Source organism: Corythoichthys intestinalis, chromosome 18, assembly GCF_030265065.1.
Source record: "Corythoichthys intestinalis isolate RoL2023-P3 chromosome 18, ASM3026506v1, whole genome shotgun sequence".
NCBI classification, from domain to species: domain Eukaryota; kingdom Metazoa; phylum Chordata; class Actinopteri; order Syngnathiformes; family Syngnathidae; genus Corythoichthys; species Corythoichthys intestinalis.
Genome location: NC_080412.1, coordinates 38,306,293 through 38,329,689, shown reverse-complemented (window position 1 = coordinate 38,329,689; position 23,397 = coordinate 38,306,293). Strand labels below are relative to the sequence as shown.

At 39.2% G+C, this 23,397-nt stretch overlaps 1 protein-coding gene across 2 annotated transcripts in view; it reads left to right on the top strand.

The window, feature by feature from the left end:
* Positions 1-23,397, top strand: part of LOC130907091 (dixin-like) — a 28,396-nt gene that overhangs the window by 3,563 nt on the left and 1,436 nt on the right. Inside the window, exons 3-18 of one of the 2 annotated variants that reach the window (XM_057821969.1) lie at positions 3,625-3,750; positions 3,899-4,130; positions 4,266-4,355; positions 10,325-10,419; positions 10,493-10,596; positions 11,757-11,840; positions 14,695-14,748; positions 14,832-14,882; positions 14,989-15,093; positions 17,737-17,790; positions 17,954-18,022; positions 18,133-18,204; positions 18,276-18,350; positions 18,448-18,594; positions 21,244-21,301; positions 21,391-21,487. In XM_057821969.1, coding sequence (XP_057677952.1) covers positions 3,625-3,750; positions 3,899-4,130; positions 4,266-4,355; positions 10,325-10,419; positions 10,493-10,596; positions 11,757-11,840; positions 14,695-14,748; positions 14,832-14,882; positions 14,989-15,093; positions 17,737-17,790; positions 17,954-18,022; positions 18,133-18,204; positions 18,276-18,350; positions 18,448-18,594; positions 21,244-21,301; positions 21,391-21,487 — 1,513 coding nt within the window. Of the gene's footprint in view, positions 1-3,624; positions 3,751-3,898; positions 4,131-4,265; positions 4,356-10,324; positions 10,420-10,492; positions 10,597-11,756; positions 11,841-14,694; positions 14,749-14,831; positions 14,883-14,988; positions 15,094-17,736; positions 17,791-17,950; positions 18,023-18,132; positions 18,205-18,275; positions 18,351-18,447; positions 18,595-21,243; positions 21,302-21,390; positions 21,488-23,397 lie in introns of both variants that reach the window. The other variant, XM_057821968.1, reaches the window with a different exon arrangement.

The following is a 23,397-nucleotide window of genomic DNA, read 5'->3' as shown; positions in this document are numbered from 1 at the left end:
ATGTATGATACAGGCTGTATTGGAGCACATTAGGGACCAGTGTTACTGCTACTTGGTGTTTTATCCAGCAATGACTACTGAGCTAAAATTGATAGTTAGCATTATTGAGTTTTTATTTGACACCCTCATCACTCCACAACGCTATATTATGTTAAAGCCTGTATGTAAGACATGTTAGCCACGCATCGAAAGTGGTCTTAATTAATAGAAACCTAGCCCTCCGCAGGGCTAACGTTACGTGAGCTAGTAGTGACAGTAACGTTAATCTTATATATTAGCGCTTAGCGCTCTACTGCTTTAAGATGGCGGCTGTTTGCTAACGCTGCCCAGACGCGACCTAGTCTGTCAATTTGCATCTAGTTCAACATACATGTGATCTCTATGAGACTCACCAGACGCTACCGGCAACTAACGTAGCATGTGCAGGCTCGTATTTAGCAAAGTCTGCGTCGTTTGTAGCCGCTGTCTGCTGCAGTAGGTTTTTGTTTTTGCTTCTTCCGCTACGCACGTCACATCAGCGCGTTGTCCCGCATTAAAAGTAGTCCAAGCAAAACGTGATGCTTACAGCTGTCAAAATAAACAATTACTCGAGGTGAATAAAATTACTCGGATCAGTTTTTAAACTCGAGTTACTCGAGTTGCTCGAGTATTCGTTTCAGCTCTAGTTCAAAGCTTCATTGCTTCAAGAAGCTTCATTTGGCCATCACTTCTTCCTTGGAGGAGACAGTCAACCTCCGCTGCCACCTGCTGTAAACACTGTTGTCATCCAACATGCCTCCTAGCATGCATTGCAGCGCTGTAGATGTAAATAACAATCAAAGTTCATGTTCTTTGTTAATTATTTCTTCAGTTACTCTTTCAGTTTTTTCGTTAATTGCTAGCTCTGGTATTTGGGAACACTTTATTTGACAGTGCGCCAAAAAACTTTAATCAGACAATCATAATTATGACATGATACTGCCATGAGCATTAATGAATGCCTATGACGGATGTCATTTTGTGTCATCCCGCAAATTATTTCACTATTTAATAGATGTAAAAGATCTGAGCTGGACATAAATTGAGTTAGTGACAATTTGCTTGATGATACTTAATGACATCTGTCTTAAGCATTCATTAATGCCCATGATAGTGTCATGTCACAATAAGGGCGGTTTTATGACAGTCTTACGACACCGCTGTCAAATAAAGTGTTTACCTATTAACCCAAATAAATGAACAAATAAGCTGCCCTGGAGTAATAGCCGCAGGATTCAAAATGAGGGGGAAAAAAGTAGCGGTTTATAGTCCGAAAATTATGGGAAAAGCAGGCTCATACATATATATATATATATATCGCACGTTATTTACTGTGGTCTAACATTTTTTTCTACAAATGCATTGGTATCAGTTCGATAGATGGCTGTAGAACAACAATGTTCATTTAAAAAAAATTAAGTGGCATTCGAAAACCAGTGTTATATAATTTTGTCTTTCTAATGTAATTAGGAAAATTTATTTAATTAAATTGACTGGACAACTATCAATAAAACTCTTAACTATTTTTTTTCTTTTAGACTGCATTACTTCAAGTTGTACAAAACAACCCATACTATATTGAACTTGCTCACAGATTTAAAAATATATACTGTAGTCATGAAGATAATATCCAATCACAATGGCAACAAAAAACAAAAACAAAAAATCTCAAAACTCAATTCGTTCATTGATAAAGTCAGCACACGTAATGGTTAAAGAGTAATAAAGATAGATTGTAAATATGAAATGACCATTAGGGGGCGACTCTGCACAACTTTGCTAAAAGCTTTTCCAAGTGAAATGTACTAGTATTTAATGCTCATCTCAATTGAGGTTTTACAAATAGTAAATTATACATTTGGCCTTGTGTGAATGACGAAAACAATGTCAATATTAATATGAATGTGTATCTTAACTGGACATCTCTAGACAAACAAGCAGTCAAACTCACATTTAAATCAAAAGAAAAAAATAGAATCTTACAGAGCCCCTAAAGGGTCATTGACAGAAATAAAATAAATTTAAACCTTCTGGTGTGCTCCAGAAAGTATGTGGTGTGCACCAGAAACTATCTGGTGCGCACGAGAAACAATTTAGTTTGCACCAGATAGTATATGGTGCGCTCTAGAAACTATCTGGTAGCATGACAAACAATCTGGTGTGCACCAGATAGTATGTGGTACCCGCTAAAAACTATCTGGTACTTACGAGAAACAATCTGGTGCGCACCAGATAGTGTGTGGTGTGCACTAGAAACTATCTGGTAGCACGAGAAGCAATCTGGTGTGCACAAGATAGTATGTGGTGCCCACTAAAAACTATCTGGTGCTTACGTGAAACAATCTGGTGCGCACCAGATAGTATGTGGTGTGCACTAGAAACTATCTGGTAGCATGAGAAACAATCTGGTTTGCACAAGATAGTTTGTGGTGCAAGCTAAAAACTACCTGGTGCTTACGTGAAACAATCTGGTACGCACCAGATAGTTTGTGGTGCGCACTAAAAACTATCTGGTGCATACGAGAAACAATCTGGTGTGCACCAGATAGTATGTGGTACCCGCTAAAAACTATCTGGTGCGCACTACAAACTATCTGCTAGCAAAAGAGCTAGCACAAGAAACAATCTGGTGTGGACCAGATTGTATGTGGTGCGCACTAGAAACTATCTGGTAGCACGAAAAACAATCTGGTGTGCTCCAGATAGTTTGTGGTGCGCACTAAAAACTATCTGGTGCATACGAGAAACAATCTGGTGTGCACCAGATATTATGTGGTGCGCACTAGAAACTTTCTGGTGCGTACGTGAAACAATCTGGTGCGCACCAGATAGTATGTGGTGCGCACTAGAAACTATCTGATGCACACGAGAAACAATCTGGTGCGCACCAGAAACTATCTGGTTTGCACCAGATAATATGTGGTGCACACTAAAAATTATCTAGTGCGTACGAGAAACAACCTGGTCCGCACCAGATAGTTTCTAGCGCGCAACATATACTGTCTGGTGCGCAATACAAACTATCTGCTCGCACAAGAAATAATCTGGTGTGCACCAGGTAGTATTTGGTGCGCACTAGAAACTATCTGATGCGTACGAGAAACAATCTGGTCCACACCAGATAGTATGTGGTGCACACTACAAACAATCTGATGCGTACGAGAAACAATCTGGTTTGCACCAGATAGTCTTTGGTGCTCACAAGAAATTATCCGGTGCACACTAGAAACTATCGGGTAGAAAAACCATTCTTGATCAGATCTCCTTGTGGGAGCAGAACCTGGAGCAGTTCCACATGGACCGGGTGTATGTGGTGCACACTAAAAACTATCTGGTGCGTACGAGAAACAATCTGGTGGTGCGCACCAGATAGTATATGGTGCGTGCTAGAAACTACCTGCTAGCACAAGAAACAATCTGGTGTGTACCAGATTGTATGTGGTGCGCACTAGAAACTACAGTATCTGGTAGCACGAGAAACAATCTGGTGTGCACCAGATAGTATGTGGTGCATACTAGAAAATATCTGGTGCGCACAAGAAACACATAATGCATGTGCATCATGTAATGTATTTTTTTTTAAAGTACTGTATTTCTGTTTGGCAGCTGGGGAAGTACTTGAGGACATTTATGTAACTCCTCAAAGCAAAGAAGAAAGCAGGAAAAATGTGGAGCAAGTGCTGCAGTTCATTTCCTCCAGACATATACGCATGCCTCACATCTCCGCGAGAGGTACAGTATGTCAGATCATGGATACTCTCTCTAGATACGGGATTATTATCATTTAAATTGAAATGATTTGTATATAAAGTTTGTCATAAACACTACATGTTTTTATTTCGTGCATGAACAGTCATTCTTCCGTATGTCCTTTTTGCAGACATTGTTGATGGTAACCTGAAATCCGTGATGAGGATTATTCTGGCGCTTGCTGCCCACTTCAAGCCCTCAGCCAATCAGAGAGCTCCCTCGGGAACCGGGAGGGGTTCAACAGCAGGCGCCCCCTGCCATAACCCTCTTTCCACCGTGGCATTGGCACAAGGTGCCGCTGCCACCTTAGCATCAGCCCGTTACGACGCCTCACTTCCTGCAAGTGTGTCACGCATTCACAGGTATGGAGATCCCATTAAAGTCAATAAATAATAATTGAGTTTATGTTGAACTTCTGATAGGGTCTCCCGCATTATCTATTGTGGCCAATCATTCCTTTGCTAAGTATGACAATTACTTAGTGTACATCCTTTCAGTTGCTGGAGGTCAGATGTTGACAAGAGCGTGTGTGTTCGTGCACTGGTGAAGCAGTATGAGAGAGGGACTCCAGATGAGCAGAGCAACAGGTAATTCAAGAGATACAGTTTACTAACTATACAAATAACTAATAACTACCGTATTGGCCCGAATATAAGACGGCCCTGATTATAAGAGAACCCCTCTTTTTCAAGACTCAAGTTTGAAAAAAGACTTTTTGAACATCAAATTAATTTTTATACAGAAAATAATTACAGTGCATCCGAAACAAATGATTATAACAATATATGAGAGAAAAAGCATGTTATTCTGCCTCATTCAAATCTTAATATCTGAAAATTTAAATATGTAAACAAAAGTGCAATCACATTCGTAAATGAATGGCTTCTGGTTTTTGAAATGTAAATAAATCAATCTTTTGTGATAAAACAACAAAATTGCAATAACTGCATTACCATCAAAGCGAAGTTTAACTGTAACTGTAGTCTTGAAACAAATCTGAATAAGGAAAAACATTGCAATAAAATAATGCAATCTGGTTAAACTTGAGAGTAGCTGAGATCTTTCATGACAGAACATTGCTTCAATGATATTTGGCGCCATCTAGCGTCGTGAATGAGGAGAGTAGCTGAGATCTGTCATGACAGAACATCGCTTCAATGATATCTGGCGCCATCTAGCGTCATGAATCGGTATGTCTCGACCGCGAATATAAGACGACCCCCTCTTTTTCATTCTTATTTCAATGCAAAAAACACCGTCTTATATTCGGGCCAATACGGTATTATGATGTCATGGCTTAGTTAATATTTTAACTAAAAAAATTTAGTTCATATCTTTTTCCTTTCTTTAGAAATAAGCATTAGAAAATTGCTTAGTTAAAGCAATTTTCCAATTTCTGATGAAAAAAATGGAGAAATTGAGCTTTTTGTGAACGCATACATTTCAAACATAACTTTGACTTTAACACAGCTATTTTATTGCTTTAGTTACATCCCAAACATCTGTATAATGTTTTCCTTTTACAAAATAAGATAAACAACAAGACAAATAGAGCTTTTGATAGCAAAGTGACAAATTATTTACACATAACTAACTGAAAGATGACTGTTCTGGGCGCGACAGCCGGTTAAATTTTTCCCTCATCGCCGTCTGTCTCATAAAGATGAATTTTTTTGAGTCTCTGCGGGCTCTGCTCGCAAGCAGCACGGACTCAAAGGCATCGTCCGCTGCACTAGTGGTCCCGGTCGTCCGGCTCGGTTGTCCAGCGCCTGGCATCCCGGGCATCCTACCGGTTGTTCTGCTCGGACGTCTGCCGCCTGGCATCCATTCGGTCGTCTTCTGTCGGCGCCCAGCCGTGTGGCTTGGCCGTTCGTTGCCATTGAATCGGGTTGCGGGTCTTACCGAATGCGCTACTGCCCTCCAGTGGCCAGTTTTATTGCTTTAAAATGGATTTTCAGCTTTGTGCTTTAGAGCTAAATTGAATCACGACCCAGAGATGCCTTTTTTGGAAGAAAAAAAACAAACCGTCTTTGGGACACTGAAACAATTAAAAATAGAACATATTTATACGTTTTTGGGAGCAAATGAGTTAACCAGGGCCGAAACTAACGATTATTTTTATAATCGAATAATCAGACGATTAATCGGTTCATCGGATAAATGTCACCTTTGCGATTTACCTTCACAATTTAACTTGAAGTTGTTTCAGGGATGTTGGAAGTCACAATGAAGACAAATGGATGACTATTTCCTTCAAAAATAATATCTTATTAGAGCTTCCTTACTTAACTGTAGTCTACAACTGTACTGTTTTAAGTACATAAAACTTGTTAAAGATTTTAATAAAGGTTCTCAGTAAAAAATATAAAAAGAACATCTCTGTACACAAATCAGACCAAATTCCTGTTCATTCAAATTTAAAAAAGTGCTGCTGATTGACATTTTCTTTCTTGTGGGCAAAGCGCTGATAAAAAATGTGTCAATGACTCATTTGTTTTCTTTGAACAAACTAAACAACAAACAATTGACAAAACAACAAATCAAATGAGGAGGAGACAGACTGTAATGAATCAGTTTTCTTAATCAAACATTTCATAAATACAATCCAAATCCAATTTCAAAGCACACTCGCTTGTATGACAATTTACAGTTTGAATGGGAGTTTGTGTTGAAAGGATATTCTTAGCTATTATATGAATGGGTTTGTGCCGTTTCTTTTTTTAAAAAGAAATGAGACAACTTTACTATCCAACAGTAACTTAAGTGCTGATATGTTTCTCCAGAACACAATATAAACGGACACTTATGACACGGATGAGAGTAATTGCTAGCTAGCTTAGCGCTCTGTGCTTTGTCTCACATACAAAGAATACAAACAATACAATTGGCTTCAATTACTCACCTCTGACCGAGGCACACTGGATCTAACAACACAAAATACAAACTCTCAACACTTTGTAATCTTATTGATTCAGTAACCCAACCTGAGTGTAGCAGTGAACTCTCTCTCTCTCTTGCATGCACGCATAGCTTCACATTGCGCAAACACAAAGACACAAACAAAACTGCTCACAGCTTCTGGCAAAAATCGATTATTAGTTAGTTTGTCAGCTAATTCATTAGTCGATTTTATTCGATTGAAATGATTAGTTGTTTCAGCCTTAATTTTAACGTATTTGTATGGAAATTACAACTAAGGCCATGACTATTATGTTATTCATTCGTTTATTTTCCGAGCTGCTTATCTTCACGAGGGTCTCGGGCTGCTGGAGCCCATCCCAGTAAACTATTGGCAGTAGGCGGGGTTCACCCTGAACTGGTTGCCAGCCAATCACAGGGCACAAGGAGGAGAAAAACAACCATTCACACACAAACTCATAGCTAGGGACAATTTTAATCAGCCTACCATGTCTGCTTTGGGGATGTGGGAGGAAACCAGAGTACCCAGAGAAAACCTTCACAGGCACAGGTAGAACTTGCAAATTAAACACAATTGAACCCTTGATCTAAGAACTGTGAGGCTAATGTGCTAGCCACTTGCCTCCCATTATTTGATTGTATAATTATAATAAATCAATGGTAACTATACTGTAAATTTGTATTATTTGCACTCTTGAACACCTACTTTCTCATACTAATAGAAAATTTGACTTCACTCTCCCATAATTTGTATCTGTGTCATGCCTGATTAAGCGTATGATGACTGTAATACAACCGTGATGTACTCGCGGTGTGTCCAAAGGCAGATGATAGAGAAAAGAATTGCATCCTTTATCTTCTCTAGTCACATGTTCAGTCCTGTTTTAGACTGGCATGCGGGGAGGTTTTTCTAGTGATTTGGTTACTTTTAATAGACCAACAGCGCTTAATTTTGCGGCTACTTTCTTATTTTTATATTATATATATCACATTTACAGAACTAGTAACTTTTCAAAACAATTTAATGCTTTGTATACATTACTGGCCAATAGTATTGGCACCCCTGTAATTCTCTCAGATAATGCTCAATTTCTCCCCGAAAATGATTGCAATTTCAAATGCTTTGGGAGTAATATCTTCATTTATTTTGCTTGCAATGAAAAAACACAAAATAGAATGGAAATAAAAACTTAAATCATGATGATTTTACACAAAACTGCAGAAATGGGTCAGACAAAAGTATTGGCACCCTTTGGTAAAAATCATGTGATGCTTCTCTAATTTGTGCTATTACCAGCACCTGTTACCTACCACAGGTAGGTAACAGGTGGTGGCAATAACTAAATCACAGTTGCAGCCAGTTAAAATGGATTAAAGTTGACACAACCTCTGTTCTGTGTCATTGTGTGAACCACATTGAGCATTGGAAAAAAGAAAGAAGACCACAGAACTCTCAAAGGACTTTAGAAGCAAAACTGTAAGGAAGCATGGGCAATCTCAAGGCTACAGGTCCATCTCCAAAAACCTGAAGGTTCCTGTGTCTACCGTGCGCAGTGTCATCAATAAGTACAAAGTCCATAGCACTGTGGCTAACTTCCCTAGATGTAGACGGAAAAGAAAAATTGACGAGAGATTTCAACGAAAAATTGCGGATGGTGGATAAAGAACCCCGACTAACATCCAAACAAGTTCAAGCTGTCCCGCAGTCCTAGGGTACAACAGTGTCAACCCGTACTATCCGTCGGCATCTGAATGAAAAGGGACTCCCACTTCTGACCCAGAGACATAAAAAAGCCAGGCTGAGAAAGCCAAAAACGTTTTGGAAGAATATTCTCTGGTCAGATGAGACAAAAGGAGAAAAGGCATCAACATATTTATAGAAAAATAAATAAGGCCTTTAAAGAAAAGAACATGGTGCCCAAATTTAAACATGGCGGAGGTTCCCTGATGTTTTTGGGGTTGCTTTGCGGCCTCTGGCACTGGACTACTTGACCGTTTGCATGGCATTATGAAGTCTGAAGATTACCAACAAATTTTGCAGCATAATGTAGGGCCCAGTGTGAGAAAGCTGGGTCTTTCTCAGACGTCATGGGTCTTCCAGCAGGGCAATGACCCAAAACACACTTCAAAAAGCACTACAAAATGGTTTGAGAGAAAGCACTGGAGATTTCTAAAGTGGCCAGCAATGAGTCCAGACATGAATCCCATAGAACACCTGTAGGGAGATCTGAAAATGGCATTTTGGAGAAGGCACCCTTCAAATCTCAGAGACCTTGAGCAGTTGGCCAAAGAACAATGGTCTATAATTCCGGCAGAATATTGTAAGAAACTCATTGATGGATGCCGGAAGCGGTTGTACGCAGTTATTTTTTCTAAAGGTTGTGCTACCAAGTATTAGGCTGAGGGTGCCAATACTTTTGTCTGGCCAATTTTGGGATTTTTGTGTAAAATTATAATGATTTATTTTTTCCCCATTCTCTTTTGTGTTTTTTCATGACTTGAAAAATAAATGAAGATATTGCTACCAAAGCATTTGTAATTGCAATCATTTTCTGGGAGAAATTGAGCATTATCTGACAGAATTGCAGGGGCGCCAATACATTTGGCCAGCAGTGTAACTTCCGTTTGAATGCATCCCAATTGATTCCCATGTAGGTTTGACCTTTGATAACCTTTCCACTTTCATGGCCACAAAATAATTGTCCAACTGTTTTAGCTGTGGTTGCCTTTGTAGTATGTACGGATGTGACAATTTATCAAAAAGGTGATACATCACGATACTTCGTCGCCCAAAAGAATATAGATATGCTCCCGCCAAGAATCGAAATGTCGTTTTGAAAAGGTATCACTGTTTTAAAAAAAAAAGGAACCAACAGGTTGCTACCGCAATCCTTCATTAGAATAGTGTCCACATTTGCTCACTTGCTGCCATTGACGGCGCTAGACATCCAATTCATTTTGACTGGACTGAATGTCTAGCACCGTCAATGGCACTGAAACCAGAGCATTCACAGTCTTTTATGGGCATTTATAGATGACCTCCTGTTAATTTTCGAGTCAGTTCCTTTCCAGTTACCCAAAATCAACAGAAAGTGACCAGTAAATGCCCCAAAATAAACAGGAAGTGACCCGTAGATGAAAAGGAAAAGACCGAAAATCCGCAGAAAATGACATGAAATGAAAGTCATTGCCTAGCCTTGACTGCCACTGACGGGCATAGATAGATAGTGATAAACTCATTCCAATTCACATTTGTTTAGCTTGTTATATTATTTTTAGCTATTTTGTAGAATATTCTAGAATGATTTCCTGACAATTATCGTATCGCCATATCGTGAGATCGTCGTTATTGTAAGCCAAATCGTATCGTATCGTAGCCAGAGGTTCCCACCCCTAGTAGCATGTGACTACCAATACAAAGAGGGCGTGCATTTGTGTGGAAAAGATCACAAGCCTGCTAGAACACAGCCTAGATAGATCAGATGGGGGCAACACAGATTAAATGGTAAAACCAGATACCTTGTATATGTGAGTGTTCTGCACAGCATATGCTTCTATATATATATACCGCATTTAGGATGTTTGTTTCTGTTTACATACGCACTACTGTTGAGTATATCCTTTTTTTCTCTTTTAGTGTCCACTCAAGTAGTCCTTTACCATCTCCTAGAACTCCACCCTGTACCGAAGCAGGCAGCCAGGAAGAAGACGCAACACAGTTAGAGAACAGAGGTGAGCTGTATTCATTGTTATTATTATTATTCATCCATTTATTATTAATTGGTTTGTGTCTTCATACGCGCAGTTGAGTCCTCTGTTCCGGTAGAAGAGACGACATTGGAGGATTCAATAAGTGAAACTTTGGAGAAAGAGGTGGAGGAGACGCGCAAAATGGTGTCCGCTTTGCAGGTAGGTTAGTTGGAGAGTTTGCATTGGAAGAAGTTTTAACCTCAATTGCTGCTGTACTGTCAGTATAATGTTACATACAGAGGTGGGTAGTAACGTGTTACATTTACTCCGTTACATTTAATTGAGTAACTTTTTGAGAAAAATGTACTTCTAAGTCAAGAGTAGTTTTACTAAGCCATACTTTTTACTTGAGTAGATTTGTGGAGAAGAAACGCTACTCTTACTCCGCTACTTTGGGCTAGAGTAGTCATTACACTTTTCCTCTTTATTCTGCATATCAGATTTTACTTACATCACATTAATAATCACATGACTCCATTTACCATTCAGACGCAAGATTGCCGTTCTCTGAACACGCCAGCATGTTCAATCACGTTGCGTCTTTAAAGCACTGTAAATAAATAAGTATTTGACAGAGAGCGCCGCCATCAAAATGACCCGAAAGCTTGGATTTTGACCTCTCGCCCAGTTTTTATTTGGCACCGATTAACCACAGAAAACCATGTATGATCCTTTTAGTTTCATCACAGGAAATTTATTTTCTCCACTAGAGGGCACTCATGTTCTTTGGACGAATAATGCTTCATTAAATTGATTAAAATCAAATTGTAAATAGGTCAACTTGCATGGAGCTCGTAATCAACACATTCTATATCTATGAGATTTAAGACACTTTTGTTTGGTTGCTACGTGCTTTCACTGGAATTTTATTAAACAAAGATAGCCCTCACTGTGTTCTAAATTAATTGCAGGTTTTAACAAATATATCAATGCCATAAAGTTTGATTTTCTCTCAGAAAAATAACCGTTCTTGCCTCTAGGCGGGTGTATTTACACTGTACTTCACTATGACAGAAAGAATGTACCACCACAACACGCAGTACAAAGCAGACATGGAAGCCAAAAGCTGACATTTACAAAAACATTTAAATACCCCTCAGATAAAAATCCTTGCGTTACTGTTCAGAGTGTAGTAGAATCCAGAATATAATAATACTCTCCAAGTGATGATCAACGTTCAAATACAATAGTAATTGTGAGACATTTTAGTTTTACAGGGGTAAAAAAACTGCACTCTTGACAGTCATTGAAGAGCTAAACTATTCATGTTTCTACATTGCCACCTAGTGGCCATTTATGCTGTCTTTTGTATTTCTAAGGCCCTGCTGCTGCAAGGTTCACTGCCCGAGGACGAGCAAGATCTGTCTTTGAGTTTGGATGAAGGTCATCCTGAGCAGCAGCTGGTAATGAAATTCGGTTAACACTTTATTTGACAGTGGGTTGAGAAGATTGGCATCAGAGCGGCATAATTATTATGACACTGTCATGAGCAATAATGAATGTCTATCACAGCTGTCATTAAAGTGTCATCTGGGAAATTATGTCACTTTTGGTGTCATTGTCGTAACAATTGGTTTCATGACAGCTTGACATATGATTTATGTCACTTTTGATGCAAAGTTGACATTGTTTCTGTGACAGGTAATTTTGTCTTGGCTTTTGTCGAATTGTCATGACAAAGATATCTCAAACAATGTCAACTGAGCATCAAAAGTGACATAATTGATGTCATAATTTTTTTTTCTCCAATGGCATTACTTCGGCGCACCACTCAGCGAAAACCGTTTGACCCACCCGACACCATTCATACACCAAAACAACCTGAATTCTCATGCGACAGTAGCTCTTTTGTTTGACACCCCAAAAATGACTGTTTGCTCAAAAAAGCAAATTTTTTTTTTTTTTGGGGGGGGGGGGGGGGGTGAAGTTTCAAATCGCTACTTGTCCTACAATTTTTGTCCAAATCACATAATTTATATAAAAAAAAAATATATGTATATATTCAGGTCACTAAGGAGCACAAAAGTAGTTCCATACAGTTTTTGCTAAAATTGACGGCTTGACCAAAATTTGTCAAAAACATACCCATTCATTTCTAATTCCCTAAACTTCCCATTCCCACTTTACCAACTTAGCTGTATGAGCTGGATGGATGCTCCAAACAAAGTTTCGTTGTGCTTTTTTGTAACAATGACAATAAATATTCTGAATCTGAATCTGAATTCATTTCAAGAGCACAAAAACTATTCGCTCCAATAGCGTACTGCACGAATGCTATTATTATACCGTGACGTTGCCATAATAACGTGGAAGTGGGACATTATAAACACGCCCGCTCATACAATCCATGTTATTTTAGCTTGTTTTCGCCAGTAATCTTTCAAAAAAAGAACATGCCGATCAAACACTGCTGCTATGGAACTTGTAGAAGTGACTCTAGACATTACGACATATGAAGGATGTTTTCTACATACGTTACGTAGACTGGATCAACTTGCGCGGATGTCCAAAAAGAGCAGTTTAACGCCAGCAAGGTGAAGCCATTCACATTTTATATGCAGTACACTTATTGTTGGGGGCCATTTCCCCACAGAGGACGAAGAGGTAAGCCATTTTGATATTTTTACTTTATTTTTGGCGTGGCATTCTGCCGTGCTGCTTGTCTGACAGTGAATGACCTGAAAAAAATATCTACAATAGTATCGGACTGTCACTGTTACCTTTTCTATTGTTAAAAAAACATCTTTAGTAAGGGGGAAGTCTAAATAAATTATAGAATTAAGATTTGTTATTAATGGAAAAATTAAAAGTGTTCATTGCACACACTACACAAAAATGTAAATGTCAATGTAAATTGCCCACAAGAACGGTCAGAGACATAACACAACCAGAGGCTATAATATATAAGAAAGATAGTGCATATTGTGGTAAAGGATAGATTGTTGAAACCGGAGAATGTCATTGTCGGTGGTGTAAGGCAATTCACACAAGAAAAAGGTGTTGATAAAAAAGCTAAGTCTGGATCAGGTCGGCTTGTCTTTTTCACACTCAAGCCATCTCCTTAATTGAACATTTGTATGTTCTTCCACATCTTTACCAGTGAATTTGGCACCAGGGACATCATTTTTGGACAGAATTGGTAGGTTTAGCTCGGTAAACGTCTCGTTCGTACATTATTTCCATTCATTTACTATTAGGCACAAACGGGAGGCTGACCCGCCTAGCAACAATTGCTAATGTCATTCATATTAATGAGCAAAAGTGACGTGTTCCTTGCGGTACGCCATTGACCTTATGCCAACAGGAAGGGACCCTGAAATGCCTCCAAATCAACAGGAAGTGATCTTGGAATGCCTGAAAACAACAGGAAGTGACCACAAGAAACCCCCACCCTCCACCATCAAATGGAAGGGACTACCAAAAATCATTATGTCAAGTTGTCATGACAGAAACGATATCATCTTCTCATCAAAAGTGACATAAATCATATGTCAAGTTGTCATGGTTCTGAGTGAACGGGGGACCCAAGCGCAGAGAAGGCAGGCAAGGTGGCAGGGGTAACAATAGTTCATTGCAAAATATGAAAGCAGTCTGTGTCATATAAATAATCAGGCGGGCATTTGGCGAGTGAGCAGGTGAGCTGTCAAGGCAGGCAAGCAATGCAGGATCTGTAAACAAAGACACAAAGACAAGGTCAGCTGAATAGAAACAATACAAATCTTGGATCAAAGTGAACGCTAGAGTCACAAACTCGTGGAGTAGAGTTGTTGATCTGGCGACAAAGTTAGCCCAGGGACGGGCTTAAGTAGGCTGTTGACGAAGATCGACTGCACCTGTTCCCAGGCTCAGCCATCTGTCCAATTCTGCGATCAAGACACCCCCCGCCCCTCACACACACACAAGGAGGTGAAGCAGGGCTCAGGGATCAGGCGTTTGCCGGATCACACGTCATGACTTGTCATAAGCATTTATTAATGCTCATGACAGTGTCATGTCATAATTATGACTGTCTTATGACGACCTTATGAAACCCCTGTCAAATAAAGTGTTTCCTAAAATTCCTTCCATTTCAATTTGTGCTCCTTCATACATTTAATTTTAGATCCTTCGTCCTTCAAGCTTTTCTCTACTGTCCTCTTTCTCTTTTGAGCTCAGTGCTCCACGCGGATCACATTTCTTGCTTTTGACTCGTAGGGTGACACGGGTGTCAGTTTCGGCGCGTTCTCACACGCCTCTCTTTTATCACTCTTGTTCCAGGTAGTCATCCGCAGCCGTTTGGATCAGAGTATGGAGGAGTCTCGGGAGCTGAAGGTGTGTTTTAGTTCATTTTATTCAAATGAAACAAGGTATTTCTTGGTATGTAAGACTTATTTATATTCAACTCACCACTTTAGAGGGAACTTTTGAGCTGTAAACAAGAGATGAGAAACCTGCAAGGAATCAAGGCAAGATCCATGCATAATTTCAAATATCTTAACATTCTATCTCGTTGCGTGACATGGTGATTTGTTTGGATTGCTTGAACTAAAGATTTTTTTTTATTATTGCTAGGAAGCTCAGCAACGTCGACTCTGCACTCAGGAGGCGTCCATCCTTCAGATGAAGCAAGAGCTTCTCCGAGCAAGCATGGCTAAAGATGAACTTAACAATCAGAAGGTATAAAAACAACACATTTTTGTACAACAGAATTAATCACTGTGAGTACATAACACTATCTATTTATTGTATTTAACCTCGAAGCCTAGGACCTAGGCTTTATGATTTAAGCATCTAATGTATCTAATACATCGATATCATCTCATAATAAGCAATCCAAACAGCAACAAGGGTCGAAAAGATAATGGACAGCATGCTAGTCAGTTAGCCTGCTGTGTCCATAATTCTCTCGCGCTAGTTTTTAACTGCAATGTACTGTATATCTTTTTGTGGCTTTTGAGGTGGGAGCATGAAAGAGCATAATTAAAGACACCATGATTTTAACGAGATATTATTGCATACATACCTTGTTTAGATCCAAAAACTGAGTGTCACGACACAGCTGTGAATTGCCAAAGCCGGACTTTGTGGGGATTTTATGGGTGAAACACGGTAATATAACAAGGGTCGCGATGCAGAAATCACCGCAAGGAGTGGTCGAGATTTTCTTTTTCAAATATTTACCTTTTTAAATGTTTTTTTTTCTTTTTCAAATTTTCTTTGTTTGGATCGGTTATTTATCATCTAAAATATCGGGAGACAGTCACAAAAAAGTACAATTAAGCGATAGTTATGAGGTACCGTGGGGCAAATAAGTAATTTAGTCAACCACTAATTGTGCAAGTTCTCCCACTTGAAAATGTTAGAGAGGCCTGTAATTGTCAACATGGGTAAACCTCAACCCTGAGAGACAGAATGTGAAAAAAAAAAACAGAAAATCACATTGTTTGATTTTTAAAGAATTTATTTGCAAATCATGGTGGAAAATAAGTATTTGGTCAATACCAAAAGTTCATTTCAATACTTTGTTATGTACCCTTTGTTGGCAATAACGCCGGTAAAACGTTTTTTGTAACTCTTCTCAAGCTTTTCACACACTGTTGCTGGTATTTTGGCCCATTCCTCCATGCAGATATCCTCTAGAGCAGTGATGTTTTGGGGCTGTCGCTGGGCAACATGGACTTTCAACGCCCTCCACTGATTTTCTATGGAGTTTTGATCTGGAGACTGGCTAGGCCACTCCAGCACCTTGAAATGCTTCTTACGAAGCCACTCCCTTGTTGCCCTGGCTGTGTGTTTGGGATCGTTGTAATGCTGAAAGACCCAGCCACACCTCATCTTCAATGCCCTTGCTGATGGAAGGAGATTTTCACTCAAAATCTCTCGATACATTGCCCCATTCATTCTTTCCTTTACACAGATCAGTCGTCCTGGTCCCTTTGCAGAAAAACATCGCCAAAGCATGATGTTTCCACCCCCATGCTTCACAGTGGGTATGGTGTTCTTCAGATGCAATTCAGTATTCTTTCTCCTCCAAACACGAGAACCTGCATTTCTAAGAAAAAGTTCTCTTTCTTTGGTTTCATCTGACCATAACACATTCTCCCAGTCCTTTTCTGGATCATCCAAATGCTCTCTAGCGAACCTGGCCTGGACGTGTACTTTCTTCAGCAGGGGGACACGTCTGGTAGTGCAGGATTTGCAGCATTGTGTTACTGATAGTAGCCTTTGTTACTGTGGTCCCAGCTCTCTGTAGGGCATTCACTAGGTCCCCCAGTGTGGTTGTGGGATTTTTGTTCACCGTTCTTGTTATCATTTTGACGCCACGGGGTGAGATCTTGCATGGAGCCCCAGATCGAGGGAGATTATCAGTGGTCTTGTATGTCTTCCATTTTCTAATAATTGCTCCCACAGTTGATTTCTTTACACCAAGCGTTTTACCTATTGCAGATTCGGTCTTCCCAGCCTGGTGAAGGTCTACAATTTTGTCTCTGGTGTCCCTCGACAGACCATAGTGGAGTTTGGAGTGTGACTGACTGAGTTTGTGGACAGGTGTCTTTTATACCGATAATGAGTTAAAACAGGTGCCATTAATACAGGTAACGAGTGGAGCCTCATTACACCTCGTTAGAAGAAGTTAGACCTCTGTGACAGCCAGAAATCTTGCTTGTTTGTAGGTGACCAAATACTTATTTTCCACTCTAATTTGGAAATAAATTCTTTAAAAATCAAACAATGTGATTTTCTTTTTTCCCCACATTCTGTCTCATGGTTGAGGTTTACCCATGTTGACAACTACAGGCCTCTCTAATCTTTTCAAGTAGAACTTGCACAATTGGTGGTTGACTAAAGACAGACACTATTTTTTTCATTGTGACGTAATTTGTTTAAAAGTTTAAAATATGCGAGTGAATAAGTTTTTAATTTTTAATTTTTTATTTTTTATTTTTTTTTAAACTAAATATTAGACAACATATGGCTGGGATGAAACAAAAGCGGTTCCGTGACGTCTGTAAATGGGGGTTTCCGGGGTAAAACGGAGAAATTTAAAATAGTAACTGAAACTGCTATGGCAGCATATAGACATATTGTTCTATCAAACACAACAGGTTTTTTGGCTTAAAATACAGCAGCTTATTTTAAAGAGGGGTGCAAGAAAAGAAACCTGTGTTTTCCGCCATATATAAATTAAATGTACTCAAATGTTTTTAGAACTCTTCTATTCTGTAACAATGTATGTAACTCAAATTTACGATGCACTGAAGGTGCGAAAGTTGAGCCGGACAGTAGCAAGGGATCACTGTATAATATATCTTCCTCTAGACTGAGCTACAGTGGAAGCTGGAGGAATGCAACCGAATGTGGAGTGACTGCAAGGTAAAGTGGCGCCCTGTATTGCTCAAAAATGTGTTCCTCTAATTGTAATAAAAGGGAAATATCCCTGTTACCACATTTGCTGCCATAGACCAGTCCAAATGCATTGGATGTTTTTTTTTTTGTAACTTAGCTTTTCTTTATCCTCACTGTGTCGCTTAAGAAGGAAAACGGGCAGAAGGACAGACTTCTCCAACAGCTCAGACAAAATCTTGAAGAAAGCCAAAAGCAGCAGGTACATTTCAGCTGTTATGTTCAATAAAGGTACAATTTGCCTTTAAGACTTCTACTTGGGTTTTGTTAATGTGTTGTTGTTGTTGTTTTTTTGTGTGTGTTTTTGGGCAGAGTGAGTTACAAAAAGAGCTGGACCATAAAAACAGCATGACGCAGGAAGTGATTAATAGAGATCTACAACAGGTAGCATTGACTATAATAATGTTAATTCTTCATTTTTAATATTAAATACATATTTGACCATCAACTTTTAGTTTTCTCAGATACACCCATGTGCTGAAAACAATGGCTATTATTACTCCGGAAATACGGCTTCCTTCATATCAAGTGTAGGTTTTGACTTTTTTTTTGTTGCCTCACTTTCTATTATTATGGAAACATTGCTATTATTTTGTTGGTTACCTGTGTGTTGCGCTTTGTTTTCAGGCTGAGGAGGTGCAGCTGCTCAGAGACGCACTCCGAAGTTTGAGAAATGACTTAAGAGTTCACGACCCGCAGCACCACACACTGGACACCCTGGAGCAGGGCATTGTGTCGCTCATTGATAGACTACATGCTGTCTATACACATAGGGTATGAGCGTGTGTTTTTGGTGTATTTTCAGTGTTGGGCATGTTACTTCAAAAAAGTAATTAGTTACATTACTCACTACTTCTTCCAAAAAGTAACTGAGTTAGTAACTGAATTACTCTATAGTAAAAGTAACTAGTTAACAGGGAAAATAACTATTTCCGTTACTTAAAAAGAACTTGTTGTATGTCAAAGAATTTGAAATTTTCTGAGCAGTATTCGAGTCAGTGGAATAGAGAAGAACAGACAGGTCGTTAACTTGTTAGGTGCTTCAGCAGATTTGAATTGCTTACCACAGATGTCGACAAAAGCTTTGTCCCGGGACATAAATTACACATTACATGCAGGTTCTTTCCTTTAATTTCGACAAACTTGAAATAGTGTCTATATCTCCACCTCTTAAAGGACAATTTTTCTTCTGAATGCTCAGCCATCCCGACCCTGTGCATCTGTTTTGCATGTGTGTGTTTGCCGCACGCGCTGTTCCGGTTTGCTTGTGAAATCACCGGCTCTGATTGGCTTACCACGACACATGACTCTAACCCTCAGCCAATCACAATCACTTCCATCGCATCTCTCGAGGGGCTGCATTTAGGTAGGCTCGTTTCCCGACAATTCACGTCACCTTCAAAGTGTCTGCTGTCCTCAAGATGGAAGCAGAATTATTGCTGGCTGACAGTGGGAGATGGGAACGAGGCTAGCATCAGGTGTAGCAAACAGAGAAACGTTACCAAACTTTGGAAAGCATTGTCTAATTGAATGAGCAGGGACAAAAAGCTTGGAGTCAGAAGTACGTGCGCTATTCTCGAACCTGAACGCACCCAAAGTCTTGGATGACAAATCAACAGAGCAGAGAGTCGACTCGACACGGCTGGTAGTTTCTTCAATTTATTCAGAGTAAGTAACGCACCGCTCTTGACCGTCAGTAAAGATAACGGCGTTGTAACGGCGGAAAAAGTAATTAGTTAGATACCCCGTTACTGAAAAAATAACGGCGTTACTCCCAACACTGTGTATTTTGAGGTTGTTTTTTTGTGCATGTCTGTATGTGGCATGTAGAGTTGTAAATCTAGACAGAAAGGAAGGAAGTAGACAGGAGAAAGGAGAATAAAAACAGGAGAAGAAAAGGAGAAGAAAAACAGCAATAAGAAATACACTATTACAGGGTTATGATACCTATGAATAGAGTGGTGCTATCGTTAGCTAATTATTTTTACCCGTGTACACTAGCGGTGTGCCAATACATCGATTATTAGATTCATTGAGATTCAACACGTGACGATCAGTGTTGTTAATCTTACTTTAAAAAAGTAATTACAGTGGGGAGAACAAGTATTTGATACACTCTATCAAATACTTGCTCTCCCCACTGTAATTACAAATTACTTCTCCCAAAAAGTAATTGCGTTAGTAACTCATTTACCTGAATGTAAGAGTAATTAGTTACTGGGCAAAGTAACTGGTGATAATTTTAATGTTTTGTTTTGTTGTTTTTTTTTCCTCAAAAAAAACAAAAGGTCTGTGTGAAGTTTATAAGGTTTTTGGGACAATTGGCCCTATCCCAATTCTTTACCCTAATTTACCCTTTACCCTGAATCAACCGTTAAAAGTTGTTAAAATTGCTCCCATTATTGCATTAGTTCCCTACGGTCTACTTTTACCATGTGGAAGTTTTAAAACTTGTTTTATCATTTAATGATTCAAGTCAAGATTTTGCCGATTTAGGAGTATTTTAGATAAAAAGTTACTTTTGATCTAAAATGTTATCTACAAAGGTTGTCTACAACAGAGCCTTCCTAGGAAGTCTACTGCTTTAAGATGGCGACTGTTTACTAACGCATCTAGTTCCTATACTGTACATGTTGCTAACGCCGCCGTGTCTGTCATTTCGCATCTAGTTCTATATATATGTGATTTCTACCATATCTACCATATCATGTGGGCGTAGTTTGTAGGCTATCGGCTACGGTCACTTATTATTGGAGCCACCTAGCATCGCGTTTGCTCGGCATCACAACTTTTTAGCCGCCTCCCAATTCCTGCTTTGTTCCGTTGTCAGCGAACTTAATTAACTTTTTATCTAAAATACTCCTAAATCGGCAGAATCTTGTCTTGAATCTATCTTTAAATGATGAAATAGTTTTAAAACTTTGACAAAGTAGACAGAAGGGAAATTATGGAATAACGGGAGCAATTTTAACAACTGTAATAGTTGATTCACAAGTTGAATGTAGTTTAAAGCTGCTGATTTAGAATGGGGACTGTAGTTTTTTATTTACTGTTATTTTTGTACATTTGTTTACTGTTATATGTTAACTTGATACCGAAATAGTAGTTTGGTTTAGCCTGAGAAGATTTTTGAACAATTTTGGAACTAATGTACAAAACATAGGGAAAAATATATATATATATATAAATAAGGAGGGGGGTGCATCAATAATCGTTTTATAATTGAATCGGAGCCTCTGAATCGTAATCGAATCGTTAGGTGCCCAAAGATTTCCAGCTCTAGTGTCCAGTAATATATTTTGCTTTGTTGTAAAGCACTTTGACAACTTGTCAGGTTTTTATAAAGGGCTAAATAAATAAATTTGATTTGCTGAGTGTTGCTGTTGTGCTTGTTTATCTTTAACATGCATTCTTATATTGCAGGTTAGAGGGAAATCTCCCAGACGTAAAGGACAAAACAATGATTGCGACTCTTGGCCAAGTATGCCGTCGTCTCGGTGAAACTTAGCCATGCATATCTAATATATGCATTTTTAATGTTCACTTTGTATGTTTTTTCTTTCACTACAGAGGCTTGCCAATCTAGCAGCACTGCCACCTCCTCCACTAAGATCCTGTACTTCACTGGAAGATCCCCCACACCTTCTATGATCAGCATACCCAAAAGGTACCCATGCATACAGAGTGACAAAATATCAAAATGTTGATATGTTGGGGTACTTTGTATCCTAAAAGGTAATCAATATGCTCCTGCCAAGAATTGATGTATCGTTTTAAAAAGGTGTTGTCGCTGTTTAAAAACAAGTTCCTACCAAAATCTTCCAATTATGACTGTCAAAATTATCGCGTTAACGGGCGGTAATTAATTTTTTAAATTAATCACATTAAAATATTTGCCGCAATCCAGCTTGTTTTCCATATCTCCCTTCTCCCAACACACCTGATTCAAATTATTAGGATTGTTATCAGGCAACTGCAGAGCTTGCTGATGAGCTGATCATTTGATTCAGGTGTGTTAAAGGAGGGAGACATGGAAAACAAGCTGGATTGCGGCTCTCAAGGACCAGGGTTGGCCACCCCTGATCTACTGGATTTAATCAACATAACGAACAAACCGCCACGATCGACAATGACTATTGGGAAAATGAACCATCAAGGGGAGGGAAAAAAACACATTGTAATCATTACACAACCTGAAATGTCAAAATTGTTATTCAGTAATTTCTGCGTCTTACTGGGGGCGGGATTCAATAAACTTCGGCTTCTCCCGTCTGCCCTTTTCTTTTCGGGTTGAACTGAATCTAAATACAGTGGTACCTCTACATACGATCGCTTCGACACACAAACTTTTCGACATCCGACGTAAAATTTGACTCGCCATTTGTTTCTACATCCGACGACATGCTCAAAATACGACGACAATGGCAGCACCGCAGACGAATGCACGGCAGATTTTCTTGTGTGACAAATCAACACTGGTTTCAGAAAAGGTTGGTACAGGTGGTGAAACAAGGAAAAAGTTGACGCTTACCTTCTAAATGAAGATGCAAATGACAGAAAAATATGAGCGTAGGGTGGGCATCCGTGAAATGGCTCAACAATACATCTCCACGGTCCTCCTCCGACCATCGTTTGCCAGTCTTTATAAGTTAAGCTGACAATTCTTATTGTGGTAACATCTCCAGAGAAATCGCCAACTTCGCCACGTTTTTATCATTTATTTCACAACTTATTCAAAACAAAAACACCTTCTGTCTGCCGCAATTGACGGTGTTCTCAAGAAAACATTCAAAGTGAAAGTGAAACTCAAGCTCACCGGTCTGTCTCTGGCACGTCAGCCCCGCGGTGCGTTCAGGGTCAGCAAAAAACGTCCGCCACATTAGAACCCGATTCGTTACATTAATACAGGAATTATTATTATTATTATTCCGATTTTGATTTATAATTTATTTGTTTTGCTATGTGTAATTGCCATTTGTAATAGTACCAGCAGTAAGGATTTTTAAGGATTTAGTGAAGGTTTTTGGGCTGTGGAACGAATTAATGGAATTATAATGTATTCCTATGGGAAAATCCTGCTCGACATACGACCATTTCGACTTACAAACAAGGTCCTGGAACGGATTAACTTCGTATGTAGAGGTACCACTGTACAAATGAATGCTGTATGTTTGTTTGGATTTGTCACGCCTGAAAGGAAAATAAAAAGAAAGAAATGCCCCAAAAATTAACTCATTGCCTGGCATTAGCTGTCATTGACTGCCATAGAATGAACATTCGCTGCCATCCCTCCCACTTCAAACGGATTGGATGTCTACTCGTGATAAAACTCATTCCAATTCACAGCAGGAGGATGAAAATAGCTTGTTTTTCCTGTTTACTTTATGCTTTGTAGAATATCCTAGAAGGATTCCCTAGTCACTTCCTGTTCTGTAACCCAACATCAATGACTCGAAATCAACAGGAAGTGGCCCAGAAATACCCCAAAATCAACAGGAAGTGACTGAAAATCAACAGCAAATAACTTGAAATGGCTCAAAATTTCACTTACTGGTTGCCATTGACCTCCATAGACGT